The 12,295-nt window shown below is 41.7% G+C and overlaps 1 protein-coding gene across 1 annotated transcript in view; it reads left to right on the top strand.

Moving 5' to 3' along the window:
* The window catches only part of ryr2a (ryanodine receptor 2a (cardiac)), a 373,023-nt gene that overhangs the window by 150,199 nt on the left and 210,529 nt on the right, over nucleotides 1–12,295 (top strand). The window contains 1 exon segment of the mRNA XM_042333111.1: nucleotides 4,006–4,162. Within this exon segment, the coding sequence (XP_042189045.1) occupies nucleotides 4,006–4,162 (157 nt within the window).

Here is a 12,295-nt window from a genome sequence, read left to right as displayed (position 1 = left end):
CCCCCCCCCCCACCCACCCCGATGTGTCAAAAAAAGAATTATCTGCATAGATTGTTGCTTCGGGCGGGATAATGCACCTTTAATTTTACAATTTGCCATTTATAATCCTATCAAGTGTAACATGCTTTAATGTGGGCAGTTATCAGTCAAAATCTAAACAGTATTTCCTGATGATTGTTCTAAGAGCTGCTGATCAGCTCTCCTGAAGTCTCAGTGTGTGAATAAACTACCTGGTGTAGCCTTGAGCTACACAGATCAGTTTCACTGGTATGTACTGGGTTTGCTACAGTTGGGAAGCTACAATTAGCTTGTATATCCCTGGGCCAAGGGGGAGAACAATTGGACAATTCATGACCGTTATCGAGTGACTCCTGCTGGAAATTGTAAGTGGATGTTAGGATTAGGAGGATCTGGCTTGATTATGACAACTAAACTGGTGACGCTTACTCTTCCGGCATATGTCTGCTGAAATATCACTTGCACAAGGTACCAGAAGGTGGCTGGCACCCATGGAGTTGTTCCCCAGCGTGAGTTAATGCTTCCAGTGCAGGAAGGAAAGTGGTGGAAGAGAAATGATATTAATTGTTGCAAAATTAGAACCATTGATTTAATCAGTTCATTCTATGCTATCGTCCTCATGTCACACACAGATTTTTCATCCCTCTGAGGTATACAGAAACCAGACATGCAAAGGCATCATTTCAAGGTGCATACAAGGAATTTGGGTTTTTATGTATGACTCTTTCCAGGGAAATATCAACCAATAATGGTAATTTTGTTTCAAGAAATTAAACTAATGGTTGACTTCCTAAACATGGAATGTCCTGCCAAGTAAAGGTGGTAGAGGCAGAGTCCATTTGGGTTTCAAGAGGGAAGCAGGAAGGTATATGAAAGATAGAGGCTTAAAGGGATATGGGGATAGGGCAAGACTGTGGATTGAATGAACAGCATAGTCTGAGAGCTACGTAGACTCGATGGGCAAATCACATCCTTGTGCGCTGTCAATTTCTACGATTCTATGATTAGCTATCCTGCCCTAGCACTGCTTTGGACTATCACCCTGGACTATGTGAGGTAAAAGTCCTAAACCCACAACCTTCTGACTCAGAAGCGAGAGCGCTACCAACTGAGCCAGCCTAGTTCTAATATTGGGAAGTACAATTCAAGACTCTACAGCTGGATTAACATCACTGCACCTATTTTAAAGTGATAATGTGAAAGCAACTTCATTGAACATGTCCTTTCATTGGCTACTGTTTGGATCAAATCTTGCTGAGCTTTATGGAACTTGGGCACATATGTGTTGCTGTTAAAATTTTTGAATACAATAAGCATAAAGCCAGCCTTACACCTACTGGTTAAGACCTTGTGCTTTGCAGAGGAGTGATTGCAGAGGTGTGATAAATCTGTTGTTCATTTTACCGATATTGTTGTTTCAGTTCTACCCCTATATTTATCTGTTGCCTCTCAGAAGGAATGATTTTCTCCTCAATCTGCTGAGCGAAACTTCATTAGAATTAAGAAGGCTAGCTTCAATGTCAATGGAACAGTCCCCAAAATAATAGTTTACCAGCAACACAGAATAATAGAAATGGAAAAATTCAACTGTGAATGTGGCTGAATATTTGGGCAAAATGAAAGTATCATTTGTTGCCTGTGCTTTTCTGAAGTTTCCCTCTGTACACTTCTGAAAAGGTTTACTAAATATTTCAAGGTCATTTTATTGTTCACAATGGGTTCAACATGTGCTGTTTGGTAACACAAGTGAATGTTTTATCTTCACTTATATTTCTTTATAAGTACGTCATCAATATATATAATATATGTTAATAATAAGCCTTGCATTTGATATAGGGCCTTATCACGCCTTCGAGACGTCTCAAAGCGCTTAACAGAATATATGATAAAGTGAATTGACTGTATATTTTGTGAGCGAAACATTTCCTTGTGCTCACAAGCTATGTGTGTTAGATCCAATGTGTGTTGAATTCCCTGTACTTTGGGAGGAGAAGCCTACTGTGAAAATAGAGTAAGTCCTAATAAACCCAATGTTCAGATCGTAATATTAGTTCCAATGAAGAAGCCCCATCTGATCTCATCCTTCCATCCCACCCTCCTGTCCCAGTTACAACTCTGAAACAAATCATTTTTTAAGGAGCAAAAGATATGTTAAAACATTGACATTCACATCGATGGGTTCTGGACATGATGACTGGACCTTTAAGGAGCCTGAAAGAGCTGTTTTTAGATTTTGAATTAACAATTTTTTTCTGCATCAAATACGATCTCGACTGGATTCCAATTAATTATACGGCTTTTGAACTTTCCATCCATATAAATCATTTTTCTTTGTCTTTTTGATTAAAGTTTTATGGATGAGCAAAAACATCAACCTTTTGACTTCATTAATCCATATTACTTATTAAAACTAATTGTTCCTGAGTCTTGTTCATCTTTCGGTGGTTTGGGCGAGGGGAGGTTATATAATAATAATAATAATAATCCTTGCATTTGATATAGCGCTTTTCACGTCGGGAGGACGTCCCAAAGCGCTTCACAGAATATACTGTAAAGTGAATTGACTGTATATTTGAGGGCGAACGCGGCATCCAATTGCGCACAGCAATGTCCCACAAACAGTCGTAGATTGAAAATGACCAATTTATTATTGTTTTGGGTTTTTGGAGGGATTATTATTAGGCGTGTGGAGTAAGGAAACTTGCCCAAGGTTTCGCCCTGCCTGGAATTGAACTCAGGTCTCTCGCTTGCAAAGCAAGTGCTCTAACCACTGAGCTACAGGACTCCAAGTTATTAGCTTGGTTTCAAATCCTGAACTTGTTTGTTACTTTTGTTAGGGTGAGTGAAGTCAGGAGACTGGGCTTTTTTTATATAAAAACGGACAGCTCAATGCTATCATGGGAGGATTGTAAAGTCAGTATTCAGGAAGGATGAGATCAAATGGCTGAAGGGCTTACTTTATCTGAGCCTCTCTTGTGATCTTATTTCAGGCAGATTCACTTTACAAAAATAACATGTGCAGGTTGCCTCATTCATCTTCATTCGTCATTGCTGTGTGAGAATGGTCACCATTAAAATGGTCAATATTGATAACAGTTTTGCAGTTATCAATAAAGTTTGAAATCAACTTGATTAATTCATGAGAGAGAAGGGAATAGAGGGGTATGGGGGAAGCTAGGCAGGGTGGATTAAGATGGGTGGAGGCTCAGGTGGAGGAAATACAGCCATGGATTTCTTTTGCATTAGAGTTGCTGTGACCATGAGGATTTCCCAGTAAGTGTTGGGCTTGTATTGATTGCATCCATGCCCTTTCACTGGTGAGTGAGTCCTTTGGATCAGCATCGGCAACAAAGATGTTGAGAATTACATAGAATTATATGAAACATTACAGGAAACAAGCCATTTGGCCCTACTAGTTCGTACTGGTCTTTATACTCAACTGGAGCCTCCAATGTACCCCTTTCCTTTCCCTTCTATTCCCTTCTCCCTCCAGTACGTATCAAGCTTTCTCTTAAACATATTGCTGCTTTTTGCTTCAACCACAGCTTTCGACAATGAGTTCCACATTTCCACACTTCGTTCGGCAGTTTCTCTTAAACTCATTTTCAGGTCTGCTGATGACTATCTTATATTTAGGCCCTTTTGTTTTGGACTCAAACAAGTAAAACAGTCTATTCATGTCCACCTGATCGAGTCCTTTCAGGGTTGTAAATGCCTCCATCAGATCTCCTTTCAGTCTAGAGAGAAAAGCTCCAGCCTGTCCAATCTTTCTTGATAGTTGTATCCACTCATGCCTGGTAATATCAGTGAAGATAATCAAACTTGGCTATTTGATGAAAGGAAAAAGTCTAAACCGAGTTTCTATAGGTGACCCACAGATGCTTGCTGTTTTTGGGAATCAATTTTGTTTCATTCCTCCATTACGAGTTTTATTTTATCGCTTCACCAAATGTATTGATTTTATTATCTTCTTGACCTCCCCTATAGGTGGAGTGGAAGCCACATGAGATGGGGCCAGCCATTCAGACTGAGACATGTGACAACAGGAAAATACTTAAGCCTGATTGACGAGAAAGGCCTTCTCCTCATGGACAAAGAAAAAGCTGACGTAAAAAGCACGGCTTTCTGTTTCAGATCATCAAAGGTACGCCAAAAGAATAGTTTTGGAACCTGATGACATTAATATTTGCTTATTTATTCCTTTGACACTTTAAACTTTTCATGCTGTTTTTGGAGAAAGGAACAGGAAGATGTAACCAGGCTTTTCCTTATAAGGGAGCTTCACCCAGAGTCCTGGTCAACAATCCCTCAGATAAAATTGGTTACTGACTTAATGGCTGTTTGTGGGGCATTGCTGTGTGCGAATTGTCTGCCTCGATTGCATTGGTTGCCATATTTGTCCACAAAATGCTCAGTCAGTAAATCCTGTGAAATGCTTTGAGATGTTTCTCAATGCAAGATCAAATGCAAGGATTATTATTGTTAATTACAATAATAGGCATTGCTTGTAAGAAAGAAGAAAAATCTTGCATTTTCATAGTGCCTTACCCACCAAGCCTCGATTACGGAAACTCACTCCTCAACGGCCTTCCCAATTCTTCACTTCACAAGCTGCAGATCATCCAAAACTCTGCAGCTTGTGTACTCTCGCGCACCAGGCTCCGAGACCCCATCACTCCCACCCTCGCCCGACTCCACTGGCTCCCCATCCCTCAGAAGATCGAATTCAAGCTCCTCGTCCTCACATTCAAGGCCATCCTTGGCCCCTCCTACCTCTCTGACCTGCTGACTCCCTACCAACCTGCCCGCTCCCTCAGTTCAGTGGGCTCCGGTCTTCTCTATGTCTCCCGCCCGACCTGCCCTACCATCGGTGGCCGGGCTTTCAGCCTCTGCCCCCACACTCTGGAACTCCATCCCACGGTTCCTTCGCTCCGCTTCCTCCCTTGCCTCCTTCAAGGCCGGTCTTGAGACCCTTCTTTTCGATCGTGCCTTCGGTCGCCCTCCCACCTCTCTGCCTTCCCTCACCCCTATCCCACCCCTCCCCCATGCTCGAGTCCCGACCCCTGACTGTCCAGCGCCTTGGGACGTCCTCTATAAATGTAATTTGTTGTTGTTGCCTTAAACATGTCAAAAGATGTCAAACTACTTTATAGGTAATTATTGTCAAGTGTAGTGTCCAAGAGCAACAGCCATTCGTACTAGTCAAAACAAATAGCTATGGGATGAAGAGCAATTTATCTGGAAAATTGTTGGCCAGGACATTGGGAGAGATATTGGAGCAGTACAAGATTAGCTTTGAAGGATAATGAGATAATGGCAATGTTGTGCTTTAAAACAAGTACTGTAGTTCCTTAGCGAGTTAATCAGTATATGTGAAAGAAAAAGATTGCTAAATGTTTTAAGAATTGGCCTGTCTCCAGGATCAGCTTTGTGTTGCAAAACCCCATTGACAGCATAACTCATTCACTATTAAAGATGAAAAGCATTTTTTGGCTTCATCTTCACTGGAACCCTTGATCTTAGGATGACGTTGGGTGTTATTGTTTGAGATAGCTGTGTTGAGTCGATGTAAGTTATGAGCAAAATCGAATCCAAAATCGAGGGGATACATTCAGTCACATCTGCCCCATCCACCGCCAACCCTACATCACCTCATCCTCATGACCCATCCCCCACCCATCCCCACCTATACGCCTTCGACCCTATCTCTCCCTCTTCCCTCACCGCCATCATTCGCAAACTCAAACCCACTGTCAAACCCAGGATGTAGTCGCTACAGCTAGGATTAAACGAACACTCACAAACAGAGTTAGCTCAGAAATATAGTTTATTTAACACTTGCAGCAAGGAGAGGGAAAGCGAGAGGCAATGCAATAGCATGTCTCTCAGAAGAGTCGGTACGCTCCCTCTACCAATGGGGCAGTCCCATCAGTTTATATACAGGAATATTTGCGATCATCTCATGTCTCAAAACAATTCTTGCTGTTGATTGACAAGCAATATTCAGTCATCACAAGTTTAATTATACATTTGCAGACAGGACAAGGACACTGGTTCTGCTCTAATTTATCTACAGTGTTGCTTAAAAAAACAACTTTAATCTTATCATAGTCTAGACACTCTATACTTGTCCACCGGGTTCAGTTCCCACCTCCCTAGAAACAGCCGTCATCATTCCCATCCTGAACAAACCTTCCTGGACCCATCCCTCCTCTCCTGTTACCGCCCCATCTATAACCTGCCATTCCTCTCCAAGATCCTGGAACGAGTCGTTACGTCCCAGCTCTGCTCCTTTCTCTCTCGCTAATCCCTCTTTGAACCCCTCCAATCTGGCCTCCGTGCTGCCCACAGCACGGAAACAGCCCTGGTCAAAGTCACTAATGACATTCTGAACATCTGTGATCAGGGCTCCCTCTGCCTCCTTGTCCTCCTTGACCTCTCTGCCGCTTTCGACACTGTCGTCCACTCAATCCTGATACACCACCTCTCTTTACTTAATCTTCGCGGACCTGCCCTTGCCTGGTTCGATTCCTATCTCTCCTATCATCTCCATTTTGTTGCCTCTAACCATTTATCCTCCAGCCCCCACACTGTCACGTCTGGCGTCCCCCAGAGCTCTATCCTTGGCCCTCTCCTCTTTAATATCTACATGCTCCACCTTGGTGACATGTATGTGGATGACACCCAACTCTATCTTTCTGCCTCCACCTTCAATTCCAGGACCACTGCTGTCCTGACAGACTGCCTGTCAGACATCAAGTCCTGGATGAGGTCAAATTTCCTTCAGTTCAATGTGAAAAGACTGAGGCCCTCCTGATTGGCTCCCCCCAGCGCCTCAGCATCTCAGGTTCTGGCAGCATCAACTGCATGGATGCACACTTCAACTCACCAAGCCAGTCAGGAACCTAGGTGTCTTGTTCGACCCTCAACTGTAGGGTCGACTATGCAAACGCCCTGCTTGTCTGCCTTCCCAACTACTCCCTCCACAGGCTGCAGATAATCCAGAACTCTGCAGCCCGTGTCCTCTCCCGCACCAAACTCTGTGACCCCTTCTCGACGACTCCATTCGCTCCCTATCCTTTAGAGGATCCAGTTGAAGATCCTGGTCCTCACCTGCAAAGCCCTCCATGGTCTTGCCCCACCCTACCTCTGTGACCTCCTAACCCCCTACCAATCTGCCCGCTTCCTCCGCTCAGCCGGCTCTGGCCTCTGGAATTCCATTCCCCAATCATTCTGCCTCGCCCCCTCCTTAGCCTCCTTCAAGTTGTGGAGTCCTGTAGCTCAGTGGTTAGAGCACTCGCTTTGCAAGTGAGAGACCTGAGTTCAATTCCAGGCAGGGCGAAACCTTGGGCAAGTTTCCTTACTCCACACGCCTAATAATAATCCCTCCAAAAACCAAAAACAATAATAAAATTGGTCATTTTCAATCTACGACTGTTTGTGGGACATTGCTGTGCGCAATTGGCTGCCGCGTTCGCCCACAAATGTACAGTCAATTCACTTTACAGTGTGTTCTGTGAAGCGCTTTGGGACGTCCTCCCGACGTGAAAAGCGCTATATCAAATGCAAGGATTATTATTATTATTATTATTATTATTCAAGTCCTGCCTCAATAGCCTCCTCTTCGACAATCCATCAGCCACCCCCCTTCCCCTCCCTTCCCTTCTCCCTCTCTGATGCCAGCTCGGGTCTGAAATGCTGTACACTGTCCAGCGCCTTGGGATATCCTCCCGACATGAAAGGCGCTATACAAATATAATGTTGTTGTTGTTTTGTTGAGCAACATCAAGTTGTGAATGAATTATAGAGGGATGCAAATTGAATGACTTATAGAGGGAAGTTGAATGAGTTACAAGGTACCATTTACAATAAATATTACCGTCACAATTATCAAATTGTCAAAAATTGCAGTCAAGCCAGTCAATAAGTAACAATTTTGTATGGTAGTGAACCCCTTCTCTATCTCTCTCCCTAACTTTGACAAATTGGTTAGGCCTGGAGCCACTGGCAGCTGATATTGGAGTTACTGCCCACACCTGAGTGTTGCTTCACTGTTTCAGTTCAAATCCAAATAGAACATTTACATTAATAGATGAAGAATTCAGCAAATTTTGCTCTGGAGTCAAGAACCTCCATTCACTGCAATGAAATCACTTGAATTTTACTCTTGGTTTCATTAACCTGTCTTTACTTTCTGAAGCATTAAATAATTTGTAAAGCGAAGATTGTAGAATTGAATTTAAAATGTATTTTGATAAGACATTAAGTATTAATACTTAGACAAAGGCTCAAGTAATTGTATTATGACACTGCAATCAGTATGATGAAATGGCTTATATAGGTATAATGGAATAGTGTAAAAGGGCTCAATTTTCAAGCCAGTTGAGTGCTAGACAGTGGAGGAAAAGCAAGAGACACTTTGCAAGGGACATCAGGGTGTCAAATAAAAGACAAATGCATTCATCAGTTAAAGCTACATTGAGCAATTATATTACAGGAAAAAATCACAATAATAATCTTACATTTGATGTAACACTTTATCATATCATCAATGTCTCAAAGTACTTCACAGGATTTTACTGTGAAGTTCAGTACCTGCGTAGGTGAATGTGGCAGCCAGTTTACAGATGAATGGCATAATTGTTTTATAACTTTGTGATTATTGCATAAAGTTGCATGCATTCACATTAACTAGCTATGCTCTCAGTACCTGGTGAAAGTCATTAGGAAATACTAATCAATTTTCCTTTTCAGAATTGTTCCATTCCCAGAAATAATGTCACATAACTTCCAGCAGCATAAAACGATATGTAGCTCTATTAGGCGAATGATTTGGTATTACAGCTTTAAATCAAATCTCATTAGATTGTCTCTGCATAATAAGTCTTTAGACACATAAAGAGTGCCAAGTGAATATTTAGTTGGAGTACTAATTCAAACCATTTCTGGTAGAATGCAATACTTATGATTATAATCAATGTGGTGTTCTTGGTGGATTTGTCTGGGGATGTTGTGCAATCACCATCTTGTAGTCCCCGTAGTGTGGAGTTTAGTGCACTCGCCTCACAAGCAAGAGGCCCCGAGTTCGATTCCCGGCAGGGTGAAACCTTAAGCAAGTTTCCTTTCTCCACACCTCCTCCCCCTGTTTACCCATCAGTAAGTAGGAATCCGATTGTTAGTCAATTGGCGGATTGCTTTCCAGGGGTAATAATCCCTCCAAGGAATAAAAAATAATAAATTGGTCATTCAATCCAAGACTGTTTGTGGGATATGCTATGCTGCGATTCAGCAACAACAACCGTACCTTACCCTAATTGCAGCCGAACCCTCATGCATGCGTTTGTCAGCCCCGCCTGGATTACTCAAACACACTACTCGTCGATCTCTCCAACCCGGCTTGGATTCGCACTCCGCCAATGTTAAGCGCTCTGAGATGCTACCCTGTGTGGATGGCGCTATGTAAGTGCAGGATGTTGTTACTGTTGTGCAATATATTCCTTGAAGTGCTTTGAGACATCTCAAAGATGTGATAAGGCGCTATATCAAATGCAAAGATTATTATTATCTTGCGTACTGGGTCACTCAGTGGACATAAAATAATAATCCTTATATATGATATTGTGCCTTTCATATTAGGAAGAAGTCTCAAAGTACCTCATAGGATATCAATCGCACGATAAAATGCAAATACTGAATATTTTATAGGCGAATGAAAGCAACCAATTTGCGCACACCAAATGTCGCAGAAACAGCTATGAATTGAATGACCAATTTTGGGGGTGGCGAGACTTGTTGGCTTGGACACTGGGAGAAACTTTTCTTTTCTAGTGCCATGGTATCTTTTACATCCATCTGAACAGGCAGACATAACTTGGTTAATTTCTTAAGTGGGGTGACTTATATTTTGTTGGCGAACACGGCAGCCAATTTGTGTACTGCAATGTTCCACAAACAGCCGTGAAGTGAATCACCAAATTTTGTTGGCCAGGATACCGTGAGAATCTCCCTTCTCTTTTTGAAAAGTGCCATGGGATCTTGTGATGTCCGGTGAACATGCAGATGGGACCTTGGTTTAATGTCTTATCTGAATACGGGATCTTCAAAAATGCAATTCATCCCCAGTGCTGCGTTCGAGTGTTAGCATAGACTTTGTGAGTTGAAGTCCTGATGTGGGGCTTGATCTCACAAACTTCTGACTTAGAGGCGAGATAGCTACAACAGAGCCAGGTTGACACTTGTGCGTCACTTACACATGGAAATTTCCTTGTGTGTGGAATGGAATTCCAGCATCTTGGGATGTCCTCTCAACATCAAAGGCTCTATATAAATGCAATTGTTGTTGTTGTTGTTGGATTGCATTTTGTCCAGGGTGACAAGAGCCAAGGCTGGGGACCTCAGAGTGTGTGTTTGGATATTGCTGGAGTTTATTCAGATAAAATGATATAGCTTGACATCGAGAGTACTGTTTGGTAAGCATCCCGGTGATTGTCTAGCTCAGACTATCAGTTAGGGCTTTGGCTCACAGTTAACAGGAGCTAAGTGGGAATCCCTGTCCCCAGTGTTCATTTGTTCATTAATCTGCATGTGTCACAGTGCAATAGTTGAATGGTTTAACTGCATTATTAAACTTGGAGGTGTTATTTGTTTCTTCGCTATTTCCATTCATTTTATTTTAGACAATTTGCATCTGAAATTGAGATTGAGATTTTGACATTGTATTGTAAACATCATTCATCTTTCTTCTGCTGTCGTATATATGCTGAATGTTAAATTTTGCATTAAGCATATGTTGGAAAAGCTACAGTGACTGTGCGTAAAATTATTATTATTTGAGTGTGGATGTCTTCACAGATCCACTGCACAACATGCATTAGATATCTGGAACTGTCATCACAGTGGCTGCTGTCACAATCAAAATCAAAATCCGCTGAAAACATCCCATGCAATTCAGAATCTCTGCTGTAAAAAATAATAAATGTTGCACTAATTTTGAGCCTTCAATTAAATCTAATCTTGAGGTTCAGTTGATAATTATATATGTTTCAGTCATTAATAATGCCGTCTAAACTTCCTGATTAGATTTCTACCTTGTAGTTACTTTGAGGTTGTTACTAACTACAGAGAGGGATTTCCACATCTCAAAGCGAAGTTTGTAGAATTACACAGTTCAGATGATATGAAAAAGTGGAGAGATTTTCTACAGACTTCACTTTCAAATAGTAAAAGTCCCCCTCTGTTGCTTGTAGGATCTGTCCTTCTGACGGGAAAGGCGCTATCCAAATTTAATTTGTTGTTGAGCTTTTCTGCTCTTTCCACTATTTTGGAGAAAATGGCTCAGACTGGGAAATGTTTCCATAAGGATAATCAGTCTACTGGTGCATTGTACAAGTGACCATTCTTGATCAATGACCCCACAGTGAGTTTTGGCAGGCTTTTGACTATGGGGACATCAGCGTTAAGCTTGATCCTGTCTTGTTCCATATCAACATTGGGAGTGTGCTTTCCAGCAGGTTCATTGAGTAGACAGTGATCTGGAATGAAATCGCTAAACATTTTAATCTCTTTCTCTGCAGCCAGGGGTAATGAGCCCAATTGTCGTGTCTTGCTGCAGCCCTCACTTACTTCTAATTGCACAGATCAGAGTTTAAACCCAGAAGCTTCCTGGTGTTTGTGGCTTATGTAGTTGGCTCATTTAGTAGCTAAACCACAGGGGAGCGGCAGCATCAAACACTGTTCATTTCTGGAGCTTATTATTATCAATCTGTTCATTTTATTTGAAAATAACTATTAAAAAACTAGTATGGGACATTAATGTTTTCAGCCTAGCAAATAAGTGATATTTATGAAAGAAGGTAAGTACATATTCAGTAATGGGAGTATTTTGTAATGCATGGCGCATATTTGAGATGCTTCATTTCATGAGCCCATTTCAATGATGAAAGAGAAGTGCCTTCGTTTTTCGCAGCTTAATGTAAAGCAAGAAATTAATCAAAGCAAGAAATGCAGCAACAAAGATGACTGTACAACATGTTTGTATTGTCATCTAATTTATATTGTTTCTTGAAGGGATTTCTTAATCAGGAATACTTTTCAAATTCCCATCAATCTGCAAGAATTCTAATAATAATAATAATAATTTGATGTTGCGCCTTATCATGCCATTGAGACGTCTCAAAGCGCTTCACAGAATATACTGAGTGAATTGACTGTATATTCCGTGTAGATCAACAACAGCAACAAGCTTGCATTTGGATAGCACCCTTCATGCGGGGTAGTG

This window comes from Callorhinchus milii, unplaced genomic scaffold, assembly GCF_018977255.1.
Source record: "Callorhinchus milii isolate IMCB2004 unplaced genomic scaffold, IMCB_Cmil_1.0 Scaffold3, whole genome shotgun sequence".
NCBI classification, from domain to species: Eukaryota; Metazoa; Chordata; class Chondrichthyes; order Chimaeriformes; family Callorhinchidae; genus Callorhinchus; species Callorhinchus milii.
Note: the sequence above shows the minus strand (reverse complement) of the source record. Positions and strands in the feature narration are given on the sequence as shown.